This window comes from Pseudopodoces humilis, chromosome 4 (assembly GCF_049639895.1).
Source record: "Pseudopodoces humilis isolate 2021_Gansu_Grassland_sample_001 chromosome 4, ASM4963989v1, whole genome shotgun sequence".
NCBI lineage: Eukaryota > Metazoa > Chordata > Aves > Passeriformes > Paridae > Pseudopodoces > Pseudopodoces humilis.
This window is the reverse complement of record NC_142203.1, coordinates 14,673,224-14,696,501: the sequence shown is the minus strand read 5'-3', so window position 1 is coordinate 14,696,501 and position 23,278 is coordinate 14,673,224. Positions and strand designations below refer to the sequence as shown.

At 34.1% G+C, this 23,278-nt stretch overlaps 1 protein-coding gene across 1 annotated transcript in view; it reads right to left on the bottom strand.

Moving 5' to 3' along the window:
• Positions 1 to 23,278, bottom strand: part of ADGRV1 (adhesion G protein-coupled receptor V1) — a 254,889-nt gene that overhangs the window by 211,741 nt on the left and 19,870 nt on the right. Inside the window, exons 11-25 of the mRNA XM_088054108.1 lie at positions 20,005 to 20,131; positions 19,730 to 19,915; positions 18,858 to 19,038; positions 18,101 to 18,264; positions 17,382 to 17,505; positions 16,721 to 16,987; positions 15,203 to 15,329; positions 12,123 to 12,340; positions 10,338 to 11,081; positions 7,862 to 8,235; positions 5,703 to 5,879; positions 3,962 to 4,142; positions 3,140 to 3,342; positions 2,351 to 2,480; positions 831 to 911 (exon numbers count right to left, since the gene is read on the bottom strand). Coding sequence (XP_087910234.1) covers positions 831 to 911; positions 2,351 to 2,480; positions 3,140 to 3,342; positions 3,962 to 4,142; positions 5,703 to 5,879; positions 7,862 to 8,235; positions 10,338 to 11,081; positions 12,123 to 12,340; positions 15,203 to 15,329; positions 16,721 to 16,987; positions 17,382 to 17,505; positions 18,101 to 18,264; positions 18,858 to 19,038; positions 19,730 to 19,915; positions 20,005 to 20,131 — 3,284 coding nt within the window. The remainder of the gene's footprint in view (positions 1 to 830; positions 912 to 2,350; positions 2,481 to 3,139; positions 3,343 to 3,961; positions 4,143 to 5,702; positions 5,880 to 7,861; positions 8,236 to 10,337; positions 11,082 to 12,122; positions 12,341 to 15,202; positions 15,330 to 16,720; positions 16,988 to 17,381; positions 17,506 to 18,100; positions 18,265 to 18,857; positions 19,039 to 19,729; positions 19,916 to 20,004; positions 20,132 to 23,278) is intronic.

The window sequence follows — 23,278 nt, the reverse complement described above, 5'->3', positions numbered from 1 at the left end:
AATGACCAAAAAACCCCACCAAGTCAAGTAAATCCTACTTTTAAAGATATTGTCATAGGTGACATAACCCGCTGCTCAGAAAGTAAAAGAGCCTAGCACTTAAGGAAACCATTTCTGGAAACAAGTAAAAGGGAAACAGAATGCCAAAGAAAACAACAACAACAACAAAAAAAATACTCTAGTGGCATATGGGTGCTCATATAATATTTTTATGTCTGCAGGTTTTAATTTGAAGTCCTATATGCATAGGGTTTTCCCATATATTCTATGTTATTTCTTTATTTGGTATTTTTTTTCAATCATTGTTTTCTGCATATCATGACATAAATAGAAACATGAAGTAATAAAAGAAGAAAAATGAAAATAAACTATTTCATTAAAAAATCTAATACAATTTATTTTTCTTTAAGAGTATTTTTGCCATAAAGGGATCAAAATGATACATAAAATGTATCAAAACATACAATCGGAGTTTTAAAACTGCCTTCAATTTAAAAAGTGCCTTTGCTTTTTTCTCCCAGGAAAATCTGACAATGTTCAGACAAAGATAATTTTGTAAACTTTAATTCTGCAATTATTATATTGTGTTTAGCAACAATACAGTTTTGATTATATGAGAACCTGTTGTTCTCTGCTTTACCTTAAACACTGACTGTTAGTGAAATTACACCTAGATAAAAATGGAAAATAATTTTTTATTAAATATTATGCTAAATTTAAATTAATAATCTGTAACTGCATGTAAAGAAAGTTGCATCAAGGATAGTGATTTATGATTTCATTTATATTACAATTATAAGTGAAATATAGGATTAATCAAAAAAGCTTACCATGTTGAGGGACAGTTGAAAGGAAGAAATCCATGTTTCCATCACCACTACCACTTCCATCATTTCTAAAAAGCTCAGCAACTTTAAGATGACAGACATACAGATATATACACATATATACATTTATAAATAAAGGGAAAGCAGAAAGTTATTTAAACATTTCTGGACAACACAAAAAGACAGAGATGTACTCTAGGAAAGTGTCAATTTGCAAAATGAAAGTATACAGAATTTCTGCTAAAAGCCAGAAAAAATATTGAATATGCTACCTCTTGTTAAATTTATTGCATTGGAAACAGCAAAAGGAAGTCAGAAGGAAAGAAAACACATACAACTTTCTTTTATGTTTTTCTTTTCCTTTCCTTCTGTGTTCCCTCTTCCTCAGTCCAAATGGAGAAATTAGAAATGGGGCAGGGGGAAGGGGCAATCAGTGGCTAGACCCTGCCAAACTCTTTTATTCTAATATTTTCTCACAAATCAAAAACTTGTGTCAGAAAGTTGAAAAAATATTGGCAGCTTAACTGATGGAGCCTTTACCCTGAGTTTTGTGCTTGCAGTGGTATTGGAAAGCTCAAAAATATTAGGCTCAGAAGGTATCTGCCTGTAGTAAATTACCAGTCAGCTGCAAGTTTTCTTAACAAAAAAATTCAAAGAGAAAAGTTTGTTTAACTGAAACAACTACTTGATCAAAAATCCCACAAGCATGAAAACTCAGAAACCTTTATCAAAAGAATGCTAGCATAACACCGTAAGTGCCACATTGCATCACAGACATTCATGCTAATATGATCTAACTTTCCAGAAGGCATCACACTTGCAATTCTGAACTGCTTAGAAAAATTGTATCAGTTAAAAAGGAACTTTATGACTCTCAATATTTTGAATTACTTCTTTTCCTCCAACCAGGAGGAACCTCCCTTTAAAACATTTTGCAATGGAAATAGATTCTGTAAGACAAGAGTGATTTTACGTGGCAGGAGCACTGCTTCTTGCCTACAGTTTTAATACCTACGTCTCAGCTACAGCAGGACTTACACTAGTTTCTAGCTAATTCTCCAACTCAGCTAAACTCCCACATCTCAAAACCCACAGTTTTCTAATGGTATATTCTATTTGAATCAGTTATGATACAGTTGATTGCAATTTTTCCAATTTCCTTCAAGTGGTAGATAAAAAGCACACCTTTGGCTGTTAAACCTTAAATACTGACATCTTAAAAAAAAAGAAAAAAATCAAGCTTTTTTTTTACCTTATTTTAATTCTCTCTGCCAACTATGTAATTATGTAATTTAAAAAGCATCAATTCTCTTTGAATGTATGGTAGTAATATACTTTGAGATCTGGTCATTTACTGCAATGATTAGCAAAACATCTGAAGGACAGTTTTTTCCTAAAAAGAATTGCTGCTGTCTGGAGGGTGTGTCTTTGAAAATAACATGGAAATAGTTCACAAGGTTATATTTCAAAGCATGAGTAAAGATCATGAAAATACAACCAGTGGATTGATATATGTGCCTTACCTCCTCCCTCTGGGTTCAACAGCTCCACTTTAAAAGTTTTTTCTAGTTCAGGAATAGAATTGTCAGTGATGTTAACAGTAATGTACTTGTATCTTTCTCCAGGCTGAAATTCCATTGAGCCCCAAACAGCCTGAAATATAACAGGTCTTCAGAGTTTTGTTCAAGTTTAGTGTTTTCATCCAAATGAAAAAAGAAATACAACCTCAATTCTTTTTGTCTTTATCAAAACACTACTTTTCTTTAACTTAAAAAAATCTGCTGAGTCTTTGTTATAAGAAATAGTAATCTAAATTCACTGAATTGTGGGCATCTTCATTTATCTACATTTTTATGCACAAACAGCAGTCAGACAAGCAAACAGATACTTCTAAGCTATATTGCTGAATATGCACAATTCCTAGTATGTACAAATATAATCTTCACCTACATATGCACCTGTATGGTCATATAAAGTCTGATATACTTAAAAACAATAGGAAATATCCATTCCTGCTGCATTGACAATTTTCTTAAGGATATCAAAATCAAACCCAGAGGCTTTTCCTAGAAAACATAACATGCTGCACAGAAAGGAGGCAAAAGGCACAGAATGATTTATATTTTTATAGTGGGTACTATGTATCTGTGACAACACCACAATAAAAAAAACCTGTTTCTGTGAAAAAAATCACAGTTTAGCTAGTGAAAAGAATCCCAACTCAGCTAAAATACTCAAGCCAATGGCTACTTCCAGGACAAATAGCTTTAATTAAATTATAAAATAACTACACACCCTGGCAATGACCATACCTGATAATCTTTAGGACTGAAAGCTGTAAGTGGCACTGTCCTGTATTCCATAAGAACTGTTCCAAGAAGCCCTTGTGCACGAACTACCAATAATCTGATGTGTCCAACTTCTTCTTTAACAGTGATATGGGGCACAGCAGAGGCTGGCAGAATCATTTCATCACTGGGTTGAGGAGGTGGCCCCACTGAGAATTGCAGTAGACCTGAAAGACAAAAATTATTATTTATATGACTTTTCATACAAAATTCAAATTATGATAAAAAATCACAAAAATATTTATCAAATGTATATTTATTTTTTATTAAATTAAAAAAATATTAATATGCCTTTAGGACTCAATCATGCTACTTCCAGAATGTGCTACATACCATTCTCTCTCTCACTGATATTCATGTTAGTCTTAACAAAACCACACCACAAGAATGACTTCAACTCTTCCCAGAAGAACCCAAATGTCATAATATTGGGTACTTACTGGTATATTAATAGGCATGATTAAATGACTCATTTAATCATCTCCGATACAAATTCTCATTTCATAAAAACTGGTATAAAATCAACAATATGCAATTTGGTTTTCTTGCAAAAGGGGATGGTCATATATTTGGTCCAAGAAGCTTTAATGCCCCTTTTTTTGTATTCTCAAGAGTAAGTAATCTGACATTCATTTTTGTATAAAAATTAGGAATTCATCTCAAGTTAGATAAAGTGTAATACTTGACATTGCTTCCTCATCTATTGAGGTTAGGCAAATTTTTACCTCTTGAGCTAGAAGTATACATAAATCTGCAATAAGACTGTATCATCTTCAACATTGTTACCATATGGGTGGTCACTGGCTTTAACGCTGATATCAGTAGTTTCCTTTTCTGGATCTATACTTGCTCCACTGGTAGGAGTTGAACCTAGTTTTCCATCTCCAGACACTGCAGAGACTAATGTCACACGGAAATATTCATTTAGCTCCGGAATGTCATCATCAATAACATGCAAATTTAAGACCTAGAGAAGGACCAAATCATGAAGAAATCAAACTGTGCAACATACATCCCTTAAGAATTTTATGACCCTTTAAACAATTAAGTTTTTAGTGAATCAGCTGTATTTGCAGTTGGTTCATAAGTAACGTAGAGAACATTTTTGCCCTCCATGTAATTTAACATTATGATAATAAGTTTAGAATACCAATTCCAAAAACATCTTTACCAAGCTGTTAGAGACATTATAGTGACTAATCTAATTTAGAGAGCAAGAGAGGTGAGCTTTTAATGCCACCTGACACTTGAGGTTACAGACCATACTATCATGTAACACAATCTGCTTTGCATAGGCTAATATATTAATCTCAGACAATTCCAACTTCCTGTATATTGTGGTGAGATTTGAAAAATATATAGGAGAAAAAGTTTATGTAGCTGATCATATTTAGAGCCATAGGAATGAGTAGTTTAAAAATGCAAATGGAAATTCTCTTAAGATTTTTCACCTGATGAGCAACTGCTTCCACTTTGTTTCTTAGGTCCATGACCATTAGGTCCTCTGTATGTAGACAGTATATTGGACCACACAGCAACAGAGCAAGAGGGTTCACCAGAGTTTTTCTGTCACTTTATAAAATACATCAGGCCTCATCCATGCTGCCAGACTTGAAAAGCTTGGCAAATTTAACTTTAAATGACTGTATGCAATGCAGTAATGAATTTTGTTAGATAATTAAAGCTGGATAAACTGCCAAGAGCACACCATTATCCAAAATCAGAAGTTTTTGCCAAGCTGAAATCAGTTACATTGTTTAACTGGGATCAGATCCACAGTTCTAAGTGAGTCAGTGGGATCTTTTCAAATTATGTCAGTAAGTTTCACTCAGTCCCATCTGACTTCAGCAGAATGATAAAAGTGAAATTAAAGACAGTATTTTCTACTATTAATCCACCCTTTCTATTTAACAAACACTAATAGAAAACATATAAAATTCCTACAGTATTGTGGTCACACACCTTTTCATCAAATAAATGTGAAAATCCCATGCTGTAGGTTGGGGTCAAATTCACAGAAATAGATTAATCAAAACAGACTGAATGTGGCTAACAGTTGCATGATATTTTATTACAGCAGTGAAGTTGACTGCTGTCTGTATAACTGTCATGGAGATAAAACTGATCTCCAAAACTCAGAACAAAACCTGATCATATTTGAATTTCAAAAGTCACTGGATCCATTATTTAAGCACCAGACCATCTATACTTGAAGTATATGTATACATATATCTAATATATATACATATACTTATATGTAAACATATCTTGTGTGCATTAAATGTTCAATTTATGCATTTAAGCATTCATCCATGCACAGCAGTGGCTGAAGTGAGATGCACACAGATATACAGGTGTCTATCCTACCACTCGTTAGGTGTCAAAGATGTAGAAACCCCTGCAAAATGTAATAAAAGCCATGTGAACGAAAGACTCCTTATGAAAACCAGTCAAGCATCCTCAGAAGGTGTTTTCCAGCAGGTTTGCAAAGGACAGGATGAATAGTTAATAGGAAGGTAGGGTTTACCTCTGATCTCTGCCAAGGAAGGAATGTGATAGTGCCACTGCTGTTAGAAAAATCGCTAACAGAGTAATTAATGCCCCTGGAATCAACCTGTGAGATAATGTAATTTATATACACATAGTCTAGGGCTCCCCTTGTACGCTCCACGACACAGGATACAGTGGAACCCTCATCAGCCACCTGGAAGAAAGCAAAAAATTGACATATTTGTTATGATCAAAGTAAATCAATGGAATAAATATAAAAGGTTAATTTCTCTAATGCTATTCAAATGTTCAGTTATTTTTTATTGCTGCCGTGTTACTTTCAGCACTTTTGGAGTGATAGAAAGCTGAAAATGATCTTGATGGTGCTCAGAACAACTTTAATGGAAATTGCAATAGCTTCATCTCCCTGAGGTCCACCAGTAACTGTACCCTGTTGTTTCTTTTGGACATAAAAATAGAGTTAATATGTTTGAAATGTTTATATCAAAAGAAAAAGACTATACTGTTTTATAGCAATGGCAATTATTTTAATTTTAATTTAAAGAAATATTTGGATTCCTCCTTTCCCTGACTAAAAAAACTATGGAAAACAAAATAGATACATTTGAATTAAATGATACTATTATTAATCAGGAAAAAGTGAAAAACTCTGTGACACAGTACTCTGCAATTCTGTCTTCACAAAGAACATGCCTTCAGCAGCAACGATTGCACACATTTGGAATACATCAGGTGTTGATATTGGCCAAGTATAATAAAAAAAATATGACCCTAAAACTAAAATAGAAAATAATTTAGTTTGAAAATTATCAGAATGACTAAAGCTATCTTAAGCATTAGATAAATTTCGGAGTTGCTGTATAACACCATGCAGATACCGAATGTGCTTTCAGCTGCTTAACAGACATCTATGGACATAAGGAAATTAAAGTACTGATAAAACAATGCTATAAGATAAAGGCGAAACAATTAACATGCCACATAAATTTTTAATTTTGCTTCATGGTTCATTGCTGATCTGTGGCATCACAGAATTATCAGTGGCATTTGAAACTGAAGGAATCTATTATGGTAGCAGATGGTAGGCACATGGAAAGCAAACTGAACTGAACTGAAAGCTACCATCAGTCAGGCAAGATGGTTGCCTTCAAACACATCATAATGACTTCAGTTAGAAAGGAGGTACTTAAGAGGTCATAAGAATTTCCAAAGCACTGGAAAGCATTATGAATTTTTTTTTTCCAAAATAATCTAATAATCACATAGATGGATAGCATGTCTTTCTCCCTCATAATGATTAAAAAACTAACCATTAACTATGTTTATTTCAATGCTCTCAAAAAAAGATTCAAGTTTATATACTCCATATATGGTGGCTACCACCACAGAAAATTTAATGTTTAAAAACAGCAACTTCCAGCCAGTATCAAGTGAATTCATATCTAATATGATGATGATAATGATGATGATTTAATTATAAGGAAGGGAGAGACTGGAACAGAACCCAGGAGAAACAAGTGCTGCACAGTACAATTGCTCACCACTTGCTGACTAATACTCAGCCCATTTCCAAACAATGACCAACTGCCTTCCAGGTAATTCCTGCAGTTTATACACTGGACATGACATTCTATGCTATGGAATGTTCTTTTGGCCAGTTCAGGTCAGCTGTCCTGGATATGCTCCTTGCCAGTTTTTTGTGCAGCTCCTCACTAGCAGAGCATGGGACATTCAAAAGTCTTTGATTTAGGTGAAGCCCTACTTTGCAACAGACAAACCACCCTCGTGACAGTATTATTCTCATCCTGAATCCAAAACACGTACTAAGAATAAAGATACTAAGAAGAAAATGAACACTCTCCAAGACAACATGAGGTTACAGTCTCAGAAGTTACAGAAGTACAGGTAAAAACTGCTCTATGAAATTTTAAGCCTTAGTTTTCAGTTTATGTAATAAAATAAATTTTCTTAATAAAGATAATAAAAAAAGTGATATTGCAAGTGCCAGTGTGACTGAGGCTGCATAAACAAAACTTACACAATTCCAAGTTCTAGAAAACTTCGCTTAGCTAAAAAAACTAAAAACATGGAATCAAGGCCCTTCAAAGGGGGACCTTACCATTAGTCTGATTGTGTCTAAAATTTCTTTTGTAGCTTTCCTTATGAGCATCTTACCTCAGGAATACATGCTCCAGTGAAGCCAAATAAACCATTAGCATTATCACTTTTCTGTATTCTTAATATTGCTGTTGTGTTTTCTCGTGAAATTCGAGCTCCACCACACACAGAAATGAGCTTTAGGATGAATAACTCCTCTCCTTCTTCCTCTTTGTCATCCTTTGCAGACACAATGAATGATTTATTAGTTTCTCCTTGCTGATACTCCAAATACCCAGAGACAGGGTGTATGTCACTCTTTGCAGGAGTTGCATGAAGCTCATAGATCTCTGCTTCTGTTAATTTCCTCTCGTAAAGCCTTACATCCTGCATGAAACCTGTGTACCTGCTGTTGCCATTAATTCCTGCTCCAATTCTCACTATTCCTGGACCTGAGAAGAAAATTAGAATTATTTCTCATGTTATTATTTTGTTGGTTTTTTTTCAAAATAGCTAATATATGTAATTATTAAAAAATCCATGGTAAATTGTTTACTGTGCCTGGGTTAGTAATAATATTGATCTTGAAATGTTGACTGGGAGGCTCCCGAAGTCTCATCTCAGTGTTACAGGTAGATCATTACAGGTCAAATAATTCCTACCTAGACAGTTCATGTTTTTCATCCTACTAATCCTATCAGCACATTGTCATCATCTCTTATTTCAATGAATCTTGGAAACTTCTCTCTTTCCATTAAAAATTTTCAGAGCCCAGCCACAGCCTGTCTCACTTTTGTTTTTCCAAACACTTGCTTTACCCATTTTGTATCTTTGTATATGTAATGTGTCCTCTGCTAGGACAGTGAATCCATTCTGACGAGCAGGGTATTAGCCACACCAGACATGCTTAGAATACTTACTTACTTACTACAGTGTACTGGAAGAGGGGTTTAAGAAATGTAGACCAAGTTCCAAGCACTTTTTACAACTGCTTTAACATTTCTTTCTCTCTGAACAATTATCCTATTCAGCAAGTCAGAGGACGACAGTTCCTTTTTTCACAAAAATACTAAGCTGGTAGCTCATACTCATTCCTATCGCTCTAAAACATATAGAACAAATCTCTTCAGCTGTCTTCTGATTTTGGAAGGAAATGTGCACTGAATGTCCCTTTTAGAAACAACCACAACAACTGCTAATGGACCCAAGATACAAGGCACAGGATGGTGAGCAAAGTCAGGCTTGAGTACTCCTGTAGTATCCAACATTAAATGGTGAGAGACTGAATCCTTAGTTTATACTTGTAACATCTCCAGACAGAGCACACATCATCTCCACTAATGTGGAAAATTTGCAATGACTCAGACATATCCTTCTAGCAATAAAAGCCTTACTGCATTTCACACATCTTTGTTTTAGAAACTGAGGGGAAAAAAATAATTTCTAAACTACAGTACTTCATGTCTGGTGGCAGCTATTAATGGTAGGGGCACTACTTTGACTCAGAGGAACTACAGAACTACAGTTCTTACAGAAGCTAAATTTTTTAGACTTCAGCTACCAGGAAATTAAAGGCAGAAATAAAATCCTACACTCAAGAATTAATGACATCTCCTCTTCATGCTCACTTTATGTTTGTGCACATATATGCATGTAGATGTATTTGCCTTTGACATCACTGCATGTTTTTTTAATTTTCCTTCTTTGATTACAGAGGAGATTGTATTCAAGAATTTGGTAATCATTAACTGCCTATCCCCATGAAAGAAAACCTGTGAAACTGATGGGAAGAGAAAGAAAAGAAAAGGATGGTGATTACTGCTATAAAAAAAACCAAAACACACATGAAAGAGTGAGGAACTGCAAAAGAAAGAGTCAATGTAAATGTATTCCCACCATTCAATACCTGACTTTATAAAGGAATTATTGTGATGTTCACTGCTATGCTAGTTGAGTGCAAAAGTCCATAATGTTTACGTTATGACATCCAAGAATATCAAGTTAGAGGAACTGAATTACACATATTAATGTTATGTGTAACATCATTAAACATATGGGCACAGTTTTCATATACCAGGTAAATATACATGCTTAGGTAAATCTAAACCCTGAAAAAATCTATTGCTTACAAATTATTGGTTTAGCTGTAATATAATACACAACTAGAATCAAAAATATTATTGTATTTTGTTTCAGAAATTGAGAGGAAAAATTCTTTCTTAGCCACAGTACTGTTAATCTAATGAAAATTATTAATTTTAAACATATATAACTATATGTACACATGATAAGCATACATATAGAAATAGAATTATTATTTTCAAATTATTGTAATCCAAGCTCTCTTACAGTTCTGCTCTTTGAAAATTTCCCAGCTCTTATTTCCATTTATATTGTTTTTGAAAATCCCTAGAATTTTCTATGCATTGCTTTTAACTAACTGATCAGATATAATAATTTCAGAATCTTGTATACATCTTTCAAGGGGCTAGACTGTTCCATATTTTGCAGAACCTAACATATGAAGAAAAAATAATGCAACCTATTGGCTCACCATCAGCAATTGCTTCTCCTTTAAGGCTCTTAATTCCTCCTGGAACTGGAATTCCATCCATGTAAAATTCAATTATACTTTCATCCAGAGTAATCAGAATGTGAACCCAAGTATTTTCATCCAGATATTTCAGGACTGCTGCTTTGGCTATGTATGTAATATTGGATCCTAGTGCTGTATAATGAAGCACTATAGAAACATGAGAATCGTTTGTTTGGATTTTCACACCATAATATAAGGTCCCGTTACCATCATCTTTTTCAACTATATAACCATCGGTATTGACATTAGGAATTAACCATGCAGAAAATGTAAAATTAGTTACTGCAGTATTTCCATTGTATGGGTATTCCAGACCAATAACTCCAAATGCATCCTCTTTTCCACTGAAATACAAAGCATCTGTTCCACTGTGATGACGTCTCATGTGTGGTTGAGATTGTACTGAACTTGGAAATGATCCCAGCAACAAGAAGTCTATCATTGATGGTAATCCAGCTTGAAATGTACTGGACAGTATTTCCCAACCTAAACGGACAATGCCAAAAGTGCCTTGTTGTCTCCAGATGGTGAAGTCTGTAATATAGGAAAGATCATCTTCAGAAAGAACATCTTCTGCTATCTCTCTGTCCTGACTCTCTGGATCTATAACGAAGACTCCAAAAGGGTCATCATTGAAAGGGATCATCACAGTTACAGCAGTGCTTGTTTCAGACAACTTCCCACCAGGACCAGGAGACCCACCTATACAATGGAAGTTAAGAGTAAAAGTTACTGGTGTGAAAAAAGTTGCTAAGTATTTTAAAATGTGTAAACAAAATACCTTTTTGAATAGGCCTAAATATTTAAAGAGTCTCTGAACTCTTAAAAACTTCTCCAAATTTAAGATTAACATAAAATTAACTGCATTGGTTTTAAAACACTATAGAGAACATTTTCATAGAAAACTAGCCATGTTATTTTTCAACCGCAGAATATAACTGTCTTTCAGTTAAAACAGGATTAGGTCAGATTTCCTGAATTATTAGTAATGAGATAGGTTGCTTTTGTTTCATTTGAAAAACATGGGGTCAAATTAATTTATCATTGTACTCCAAGATTTAAACAGAAATGAAATGGCAGTATTTAGTTCATTGCCTCCAAAAAAGCAGAGATTACCCTGCAAACCAGTAACCAGTTGTGTGTTAAAACTGCTCCTAAGTCGTGCCATTAGTCACCTACTTCTCCACAGTAAGAAGATCAATCATGGTGTAACTGCAGCGCCTTCATGCACCACTAAGTAGGAAATCTTCTGTTCGTGCATACGGATTTCACTTACGGAAATCTCAACATATTTTCAGTTGTATCTTGGCACAGAAGACCATAAATAGTACTGAGGTGGAAGGAGTCCAGCAGATTTGGAACTCTACTCAGTAGCAGGCCTGTAGCAGTTGTAATTTAAGTGATACAAAGCGGTAACTATTTATATTTTACAGAAATTTCTAGGAAAAAACAAACAAACCAGCCAATCTCCATTATGGTAACCTTTAATACCTTCATTTTGTCAGCTCTACACAAAGCTCTACATCTCTAAAATCACCAAAAGGCATATTTTTTAAAGGCCAGATTCCAAAACTGTGTTCATAATATACCTAAATTAAAGAATAAATGAAAAACAAAACCTAAAATCTAAAAAGAAAAGTATAGTATGTCATAGGCTCTTTCCAGGATTGTTTTCATTTTGATTGATTAACTATAACTACTTTCTACCAGATAGAAAAGGAATGGTTATACAGAAGACAATACCTGAAATGTTCACCAACTTTAAAATGTAAAATTCATTGAATTCAGGAATTTTATCTGAAAGAGCATGGAGCACTATCAGCTTTGATCCTTCACCATCCATGAAGTACACAGTCCCATAAGTTTCAGAGAACTCTTCTCCTGGCTTCAGTGCAGAGTCATTATGAAACAGCTGCCAGGCTAATGAGACATTCCCAAAGTGTCCTCTCTGTCTCAAAATCCTGTTCAGAGATACAGAAAGAGTGAATGTCCTGGCAGGTATGCATCAGCATTATCCATTAACAATGTAAAACATGGACTAAACATCCTTACCATGGGAAATAATATATATTGTTCTAAATAAACACAAATAACAAACAGAGCCATGAACAATAATGCAATCCTCTTAGAGGGCTTGAAATGTCACAATATAATTCTACACCAAGGTGTACCACAGATACCTTAGAAAGAAAATAATCAATGAAGGTACACGCAAAATAGTACTGTTGAGATGAACTGCAGTTTGTCTTGCGCTTCTATTTTTGAATAATAAAAATGAATGTATAGTTCAGCAAATTAATATCAAAAATAGAGTTAACTGACCACTCTTAGAGAGGAAAGAGAAGGCAATTAATTGCAAATTTTTCCCTTTAACCATAAAGACACCTTAACCTTTTTTGTGTTTTTATTTAATTTGGGTTGTATACCAGGTCTTTCACAAATTGGATTATTCAACATTAAGATTTTAATTAATACAAAAAAGCTTTTATTTGTTTACATAGCTATCTGGTAACATAATTTCCCTGATTTCCAAAGGATATTGTAAATAAAAACTGAAGAACTAAACATATAGAAGTTTCTTTATTAACAAAACACGTTTACATACAAAAAGAGCATTTCTGTTTATGTGATAAAAAGAAAAAGCTGTTTAAAGCATTATGACACAAGTCTGAAAAATTAATTCAGTAAAGCAGTCTAGGAACAGAAAGACAGTATGTTTTTTACTGATTCTAAAGGTTTCTTTTTGTTGTTGTTGTTAAGCAGGGCATTCTATTCCAGTGGTGTAGCACAGTTGTTGTAACTCCAGTTCCTCTCTTGAAAGCTCAGTGCTGCCATAGGCGTTCTCACTGGTTAGATTATAAACTAGTCTGGCCCTTTTCTTATGTACTAAACAAAAGTCAAACTCTTTTGAGGGTATGGAAGAGACAGTTTCCTAGTAAATATATTTTAGCAGTAAGGTCTAAGCAATAGACCTTTTTTTTTTTGGTATTGGTGATATTGGTGACCTTGGTATCATGTGCTTCCATAAAGTGCCTTAATATAAATGTTTAGTTCACATCATGACTCTTCACACCACGGATGTAAAAAAAGAATTATTAAGGACCAAGAAAACCCCTAAGAGCAGAATAGCAAAATCAGCCATAAAATATATAATATCTATGTTGCATTACTTGTTGTTGTGGGATTTTCGATTTCTTCAGAGCTATATTCTCTTGGGATACTCCCTCACGCTGAGTTTCCCTTTATCTTAGTTTTGTTTCAGGAAAGATTCTCTAAAGGCTTATTTGCTTCTTGTTTCTCATGTTTATCTATATATAATTAAAAGACTTGGTAATCCTCCCCAGACTTTTTGCACAAGTTCAACTCACTATCGCATGCCTCAAGTTGGTTTTTATAGCACAAAAGGGCCTCGAAATACACAGCTCTTTTATCTTTATATTTATTCTTACCCTTAATTTATTCAATTAACTATAGACACGTAAATTATTTTTCTTAGTGACTTAATGATTTAACACTTGTATGCTACATTGTAGCATTCTCTATCTAGTTCCCTATTACTACCTAAAAACTTTTAGAAGAAGATGAAGAAAGAAGGAGGAAAAGAGACAACACCTTAAATCTTCCATCTTGTTTTCTGCTCTCTGAACTAGTTTAAACTCCAAACTAACCTTTTCACCCAGTGACTTAAGAAAACTTTCTCATTTACACACTTTAACTTTTAGCTTTTCTATTTAACAGTTGTTTTCATTGTGTTATATGAAATTCAGTGTTTTCTTGGATGTCAGAGCTAGGCACACACTCCATGCTTCAGACTCTAACATCTACATATATAACCACAGAATATATAACAGATTATTTTAACAAGGATTTTAATTGTTTAGATGTGCAACGCAAGTGTTAAGATCTAACTTACAGTCACAGGATTCTATTTCAAGGCCTTAAAACAAACAACCAAATCAAATAAAAATAAATAAAAGATAATTAAACAACTGTGAAAAAAGCCTCCTCTCTAACTGTTCATACTGTCAGATTTATTGTGAACATATGTTTCTTCATACCCTGTCTAGAATTTTCTTATTGAAAATCAGTATTTTTGTCAATTTATAACCACATTCTGACTTTTGGAACATAGAAAGGTCAGATGACATGAAAATTAATTTCTTAACCCTTCCCCTTCCTGAATACATGCAAGCAGCTACAGGTCAGAATAGGGAAAAACATATTCAGCCTAGAAGAAAGGCCCATCTGGCTTTTGAGTGTAGGCTCTTATCCGTAACTTACAGATAGAAGAAAAACAAATTAACAGAAAGAGTACAGTAATATAGGTTGTTTGTAGGGTAAGATTTCAAAGTAGGGTGCAAAGAGAAATGAACAACCACATAGTTGTATTTAGCTGAATTTTGAAAAGATTTTTTACTTCTCTATTGGTACAAGTTATATTCTGCCCATTCATCTTGATCCTTCTGTATCTACACTCCCGTGAAAATATAACAAAAATCCCTCTGCTGTAATCTTATTTGTGTGAAAATATAAAAAAGCCCCCTTTTCTGTAATCTTGTTTATATTTTAACAGGAATTCTGTACACACTTTAATATGCATAGTCCATTTGATAATGTAAGAGTGGATGTTTGATGTTTTGTTGATTCTCAAAATGTTTGCAAATAATTTAATCCAAAATTTGGTGGGGCTATTTTTCTAATGAATTTTAGCAATGGAAAAAATAGGATTAGATCAAAATACTATCCATAAAATAACTCGCACATCAAGACATACATACATGTATTCAAAAAAGGAGCAACAATATTATCTAAAAGCTACTTACAAAAAAAAATTACTTTTTCCTTCTTCTACTGGCTTCTCTAGAGGTTCTAATAAGAAAATTCCATTAGGATCATCATTTGCTTCAATAATAACTGTAGCCACTCCAGCATTAAAGATAACAGTATCTCCTAAAAAGAGGGTGATTAATTTTATCAGAAATGGAGGTAACTCTGAAATTGAATGTGTTTTCCTCTGACACCAACAGCTTTCATGCAAAGAAAAACACAAGCAGCAACAGAACAATCAGTGAAACCCAACATTTGAGATATTCCGTAACAGACAAACCAGAGTAAAAATATGTAAGTAGTATCTAAGGCAGAGATCAAGAACGCAAATTTGCAGAAAAAAATGTGACGTGACCAGAGATGATGCAATCCTGAGAAGAAAGGATTGTATGAGAGGCAGTACTTCATGTTTGATCAACTGGTCAAGTCAGAAGAAAAAGACACGTATTCAGAGATCCCAGAGCTCTCCTTTAGACCTACAACAGAAACATTGTCCTTTAACTAAACACAACGCAACAACAATCTCTAAGAGATAAGTCAAACCCATATCACAGCCTATCTGAAAGGAAAAAAAAAAATACAGTAAATCTGTGAAGTAAGGTGGAAATTAGTAGGATTTCTGCGTGTATATTAGCACAGTAGGGACACTTCAACACCTCTTTATGTCCAGAAAGGTACGTTATATTTCTGTCCCCAGCCCAGCTTTCACCCTTTTCAAAAGCAGTGGATTTCTTTTTATAAAGTGAACAATCTGCTTATGGTTTTAACTTCATATACCTCTATTTTTATTTTATTGAGGTACAAAAGTCCAGCATAATTTTCAAAAGGGATGTAACAATCAAGGCCAATATATGCAACAGATAATAAAAAAGAAAAGTAATTATTTATTTTTTTTTTTCTTTCAGGAATTCATCTAGAAATATTCTGTATTTTGCCCATTCTGGCAGGAATGTGTGCCAGGAGGAAAGCCATGCTTTCAATAGAATGGTATAAGAAAATACCAGCAGATCCTGAACAAAGTTAATAAAGTAGAAAGAGATCACTGAAGAGAAAATTCAAGAAGGGAAAAGTATGGCTTTGTCCAGTAATTTCCATGAAGCCAGTGTTCTGTAAGAGAGTTGTGTATCAGAGCGAATTCTAGCTGGCCTCAGAAAACACATGAACTACCTTAAACTCAGATAATTGAGAAAAATTACCTATTTCTTATATTTAACTTAAATTTTCTTATTGATGAGTCAAAACACCATCTAATTTGGAGCATTTGGAATGAGATTTTAACTCCAGTTATTTTTGCAAGAGAGTTTCAGTTTTATATTTTTTTTCTGTTTCAAATTAAACAATTCAAGATCAAAATCCAAATACGTTGTATAGAAATTTCATAGAAATGTTGATGCAAACATTATTCATATAATGCCTGGCATTTCTACATTGCTTTATGATAAGAACAAGCTAGTAAAAAAATAGAGGAAAAAAGAAAAAGAGTTATTAGATATACATTAATTCATTGTTTTTACCTGTTGAATTCAAAAGGAAGATATAAAATGCTTCATCAGTTTCAGGGGTATCATCATCATTAACATACACAGATAAGGTCTGCTCTCTTTCTCCGACATCGAACAGAATGAAACTGTCCTTTTTACTGGGAACAAAGTCTCCCTCTTCAGCTGTAGCATCTCCATTAACAGTAATATACTGAACAGCAACAACTTCATCAGAGGATCCATTCCTTAGGATTGTAAAGTTTGCAACACTCCCTTCTGTAATGCTCACTATCAGAGGTTCTGAAAACACACAAGCAATAAATTCAAGTTCAAGCCTAAGCTTCTTGCATGTGGCCTACCTAATCCCCCACGAAAGGATCCTTCACTTCAAGGAAAGAGAAGGCATATCTAGTTAAGGAAGAGAAATACTTGTAGGTGGAAGAGAATATTGTTGTCCTTAGACACCTAACCGATCTTAGAACCAGCAATAAGAATATTGACATAAAATGAGAGAAAATTCTTAAGTTAAAAAAAAAAAAAAATCAACCTAATTCCATACAACAAAAACAAAAAAGTACATATTACATCCTTTATATCCTCCACTTGGATTAAGATTTTTCAATAATCTGCTCAGTCAATAAAATCTGTTTGTGGTAGAATATGCATTCAAAATTTAAAACCAGCAAGATCTAACCTGCAAAATAAATGGGATCATCATTCCTTGTGATTTGTAAAAATGCACTGGTTATATTGCCCAGTCTAGCTCCACCAGTGGTATTGAATAATCTGATTATGAATACCTCCATCTCTTCAGGTACCTGAATAACAAAATATTAAGAAATTAATTTACTGTATTCGAAATAGTGAAGAAATGAAAATAAACAGCTGAGGAGGTTAACAAAACAGGGTTTCTGCATGTTGTTTTTTATTTATTGATTCATAAGTGTCTCAAGAGGGATGACAAAAGACAGTTCATACACTTAGACAAAAACAATCATCAGTCAAAAATCTTTGTAAAAAATCTCCTCATCTTTACCGTTGTACAGATGATTCAAGAGTTATCTTGCAATTTCCTGATGTTGATGTAACTTGATGTACAGCTATATTTGTTCATTTATCTATTCCTTTATTACTAATTATTCTCATTTTTTCTTACCTTACTTCAAATATATTAGCATTAAAAATATAAAATTAGGACTCTTGCTATCAAAACAACTGATTTACTTATTAGAAATTAACCTCACTTGACTACTGACAGATTCTAACTGTTTTGTTTATAGATATGCATAGTATTTTTATTTTTCTCTTAAAAAATTATCAGTTTCTTAAAAAACAGAGCTTCTTAAATTTCAGTGTTTTAGCACTTACTCCTTGTTCTACGTATTTACACAAAAACACTGTAAAAATGATTACCTCATCTGGTAGAGCGTAAATTGTGATATTTTTTGAAAACTCCAGATTATCAAAGAAAACAGTCCCTTGTTCTGGATAGATGTCATTGGTACATACTGGGTCAACAATCCAGGACACACTAACATTACCATAGTTTCCTTGGCTTCTTACAAGTCTGTAAGAGGCTACAAAATGCAAACATGTACAGTCAGTGTGAGTCTCCAGAAAAACACAAGTCAAAATGAAAAAGGTCAGCAAAGCTGAAACAAAGAAAAAGGAAACAGTAAATAAATCCACTTCTTCCAAAACGAATTTGTGAGTGCCCTACACAGAAGACCCCGCACAATAATAGACCACTACAGCAGTTAAGACTTGTATCAACTCTCTTGATACAATAGAGATAGATAAACTGAAATCACACATGAAAATTTAGCTCATTCTTCTCTCACATAGCACACAATGCCTCACACTGGCCAGGCAGAACTACAGTTAGCACAGTTAGATCAGTTAGCACAGAACCACCAGGCTGTACCTTGCATATAGATCAATTATCTGTCCCTCCTGTCTGGTGTATTCTCTAGCTATATTTTAACTGGGTTGATCCCTATAGCTTTCAAGGCCCATCCTCGCCTGCATTAACCTCCACTGCTCATCATGCTGGTACTGTACCCCCCTGGAAACTCATGAGTCAGGCATTGTCCTATGAAGGTGAAGTAGGGAAAAGAAGCCTTGCAAGAACAGACAGCAGAGAAAGCAGTAACTCTAATAAAAGAATTACCAGCATAGATGATTTCTCCTTTACTTTCCTTTATTGTTACTGATAGTTCATCGGGTAGAAACTGAATGACACCATGTGGATCATCATTCTTCAAAATGGTTATACTGACTCTTGTGGCATTCCCCAGCTTGCCTGACATTTCACTGTAGCCACTGAGCACAACAGCATATGCCTCATCCAGCTGGAAGAGGGAAACTCAGTCAGAATAAAAAGGTTTATTCAGCAGAAAAAGAGGACAATATCAACAAAAGAAAACTAGACACATTTTCTACATGCACAATGGTTTTGTGCATCTGTACAGTGGAAGTAAAGATTTTAAAACCACTGACAGTAAGCTAACTTAAAAAGAATTTGTCAGCTTGCATTATTACTCTAATGCAACTTTGTACTTCATATATTTCTTCAACACTCACAGGAAATGCATCATGGAACACTACAACAAGTATTGCATCTTCGCACCTATACAGAAAATATTAGTGTAGACCGGGAAGCACTGAGTTAAATTAGCAGATATTTACCAGAAAAGGAACAAAAATAAACTTATTGTTAATACAGCACTCAATTAAACAGCGGCACTTTATAGCACAGAATGTCATGGATGCCAAAAGATCAGACGGATGAGAAGCTTCAATTTACAAAAAAAAAAAAAAAAAATAAAAAAAAAAAAATTTAAAAAAAAGGCCTACTAAGGCCTACTAAAGCCAAAGATACCTTCTAGTTATCCAGGCATCCCAGGTTTGGAGATTGGGAATACATTCCATAGAAAAGCATTGTATACTTGTTCTGGTCCCATATACTTTCCTGTATTTTAATAAGTAACAAACTGTTAAGCTGTGAACACAATTTGAAGAAAGGAAAATTTTCATTTCTACCTCTGGAATCCCATCCATCCTTGTCAAAAGAGTAATTATGATCTCTCTTTCCCCAGGCTTAAATTCCAGAATTCCTGTGCTTCCATAAAACTCATTATTGTCCCTTGGTTCCACAGTGTATCGCAGAAACTGCCTGACAAGGCTCCCTCTGCTGCGGACAATCTGCAGTTCGACAGAATCCCCTTCCTGTGAAAAAAGAAAATCCAGCATTTTACTTGCACCCTGCTAAGATTTACTTCTCCATAACGATTAAGAAACGTTATTCAGATATCTACCTTGATACTATAGGGACCTCTGGAAGAGGGAGAAAATTCAAACACTCCTCCAGGATCATCATTTTCCAAAATAGTAATCTCACGAGTAGTAAACCCGTATTTCAGTATTTGATTTTCCACACTGACCCTGGGAAAGCAAAAACGGATTTTTTAGTGATGTTTCTTTTAGTAAGTAAATACACATCTATGTGAAGGAGATCAGAATTTGATTATTTTATGAATTAATTATGAAAACAATCACCTACAAAGAATATAATAAATCAGGAAAGACACATCAGAGTGTTCCGTTAGTTTGCAAAAATCCCCAACCTTTGTTTCTTAATACCTTTGTTGTCTGATAATTTTTTACAGTTTATAATTCTGGGGCTTTTTAGTCACACATGCACATAACACAAAGAAAAAGAAATAGAATTGTACATTTAGTATTTATTTTTATTTGGGTCAAAACATAAGGAAATATCAAAAATCACTTAAATAAAGAGAGCTTGCATTTCTTGCATTCATTTCCTCAGAAGTAAATTTTCAATTACACTGCTTTAGGTTCATTTCATTTAAAATTAAAGAAAAACTGCTACTGAAAGATGCATAAGGAATGCACCTTCAGACTGATGGTTTTGATATAGCTTATTAAATGCTGGTTTATGAATTCAGATTCATCTTCCATGTTTTCTGGAAGAAAAGTTCAATGAACAAACAGGAAATATCTATTTTAAAGGGTAATATGTTATGTTTATTGCATATTAATAAAATATATTGCAGTAGGCATAGTAACTTGTGTTAACATAAATTAAACATATGTCATTCATAAAAAAATAATTATTCATTCTGACTACAGAAAACTCTACAGTTCTAGTCAGCACAGGCATTTAGGTGGGACAAATTGTATTTCTGGCAGTTTTAGACAATGGATACATTATTGCAATCAAGTGCAGGTATCAAACACGGAACCATGCATTAATAATTTTCATCATTCACAAATCCTAAATATGCCTTCAAGCCAGAAACTCATGCCATCAAATTAAAAACCAAAGGGCAAGCAAGCATTGTCTGAAGAGATGGAGAAAACACGATTCTTGAGATGAAAAGAAGTTATTGACAGATTTTGTTCAAACTAATCACTCGTAAAACAAAGCATTAATCCACTGAAGACAAACCATAGTTCGCTGCACTTACCCAAAGTACACGACAAACCTTTCTGTCTCTACCCTGTTAACAGAGAAAGAAAGAAGGAAAGAAAAGAGAACAGAGGGAAAGAAAAGGGATGGGGGAAGGAATGAAAGTGCCACTTCCTGGAACTTCAATAGTACCAGTCTTAGACAATAATAACAACAAAAGCATCACAAAGTTTTCTTCTCCCTTTCCAAACACATCATGTTCCTTTTATGGGAACCTCTTTCCTTGGCATTTTCCTGTCGACAAATGCTAGCAAGTGCGCAGTCCCTACTGGTGAGAAATGACCCCATGACCAATTCAGGATGTCAAGGCCCATTCATGGTATAACCTATCCAACCCTCCTCCAGGAGTTCTATCACTGTCAAACTCTGTGTCTGCTCACAACTGCACCAGCAGCCAAGATTTATAACTTCACCCCCCAAAAAATACAATCTGCATGCCTCCATTATATGTTATTTCATCACTTTGACATAGTAATGATAAAAATAGACAAGTACATTGGGAGTTGTAACACATACATATCAAAAACTATTTTAGAACAAAATAATATCAAACTTTATTTTTGACAATTTTTCAGTTAATCAGATTACTGGAGTAAAATACCAACAAGAAAAAGAAAGAAAAAACCACCACTACCCCCCCACAAAAAAAAAAAGTAAAAAAATAGAAATAGAAAGATAAGCACATATGACAAAACTATCACATCAAGTCAAATGAAAGGATATAATTCTGCAATAACAAGTATGTCATTTCATTAAAGTATGTATAGATTATTTTCTTAATCTAAAATAAATAAATCTTTAATATAAAACCTGGATCTACCATTAAAATTTTATAAATAGATAAACAAATCTTTTCTAAAGTAAAATTTTGAATTCAAAAATAATTCAGATTCAGAACTCAAGAGACGTAAGAGTTGACTCAAAAGATTGAAGTAATAAAGCAAATACACTTGCAGCTCTATTCTTTCAAATAGGAGATCTGATTTAATAGAAATTTCTTAGTTTTTTCAAATGAGGCTTTACATTTTAAATACTATATATAAAGACATTTTCCTCTTCATCAGAATTGTATGCAAGTTTTCCAAAATCATCAAGCATTAATACCATTTAAAAGGTCAAGGTGAAAATTCCAGAGCGAAAATTTATGCTTTTTATTATATTGCTCTTAATTGTAAAATTTAATTGTATCACTAAACTGTTGGTAATTTATTTCACAGCAGAGAATACAAATGAACCATTATATCAAGTGTGGTTTTGGTATGTATGAAAAGCTTAAGTGGTTAAGACATAATCATTAAAAAGTGAAAGGGCATGCCAGACATAGCACCTCTTTCATCTTCATGAAATTAGACTACATGAGTCCAAAGAGAGCTCAGACAAAAAAGGGCCTGTTAACTGAGGAGTCATGCTAGAATCTAGTATCATGTAATGCACGATGGAGGCTCTAACAAAATCCAAGGGGTAGCAGAAATTAAACAATCCCAGGGTACCATGAGGAGGTACTTTGAGCATCTCCAGGTATACTTTGAAAGGACTGAGAAGACTGGTGATAAACTACCATTTAACAGACACAGTTTAAATCAGACCAGAATCAAGATAACTTCGAAGTTAGAAAGCAACTAGTTAGATTCAGCCCGTTCACTGCTAAGAACACCATTATCTTGGATTTTTCTCCAGCCAAGTTCTCAAAACTAGGGTCATTTGACTGACTGATTGATGGATCTGACCCTGCTTTCCCTGCATGACTGACCTGTTGCTACCAGTGCTCTGACATACTAAATGTTGGTTAGTATTCCAAAACAGCAGACGGTGGTTGGGCACTGGAACAGGCTCCCCAGAGTAGCAGTCAAAACACAAAGTCTTACAGAGTTCAAGAAGTTTTTTGGACAACACCCTCAGGCCCACAGTGTGATTCTTGGGGCATCCTATGCAGGCCCAGGAGTTGGATTTGATTATCCTGATGGGTTCCTTCCAATTTTGCTTATTTTGTGACTCCATGATAAAGCAGCTTATGCAAACCAGAATAAAAGCCACAAGGCACAGACTTCCAACTCAGATTTGCCATTACATGAGCAATGAACACAACAAGATCCTTCATA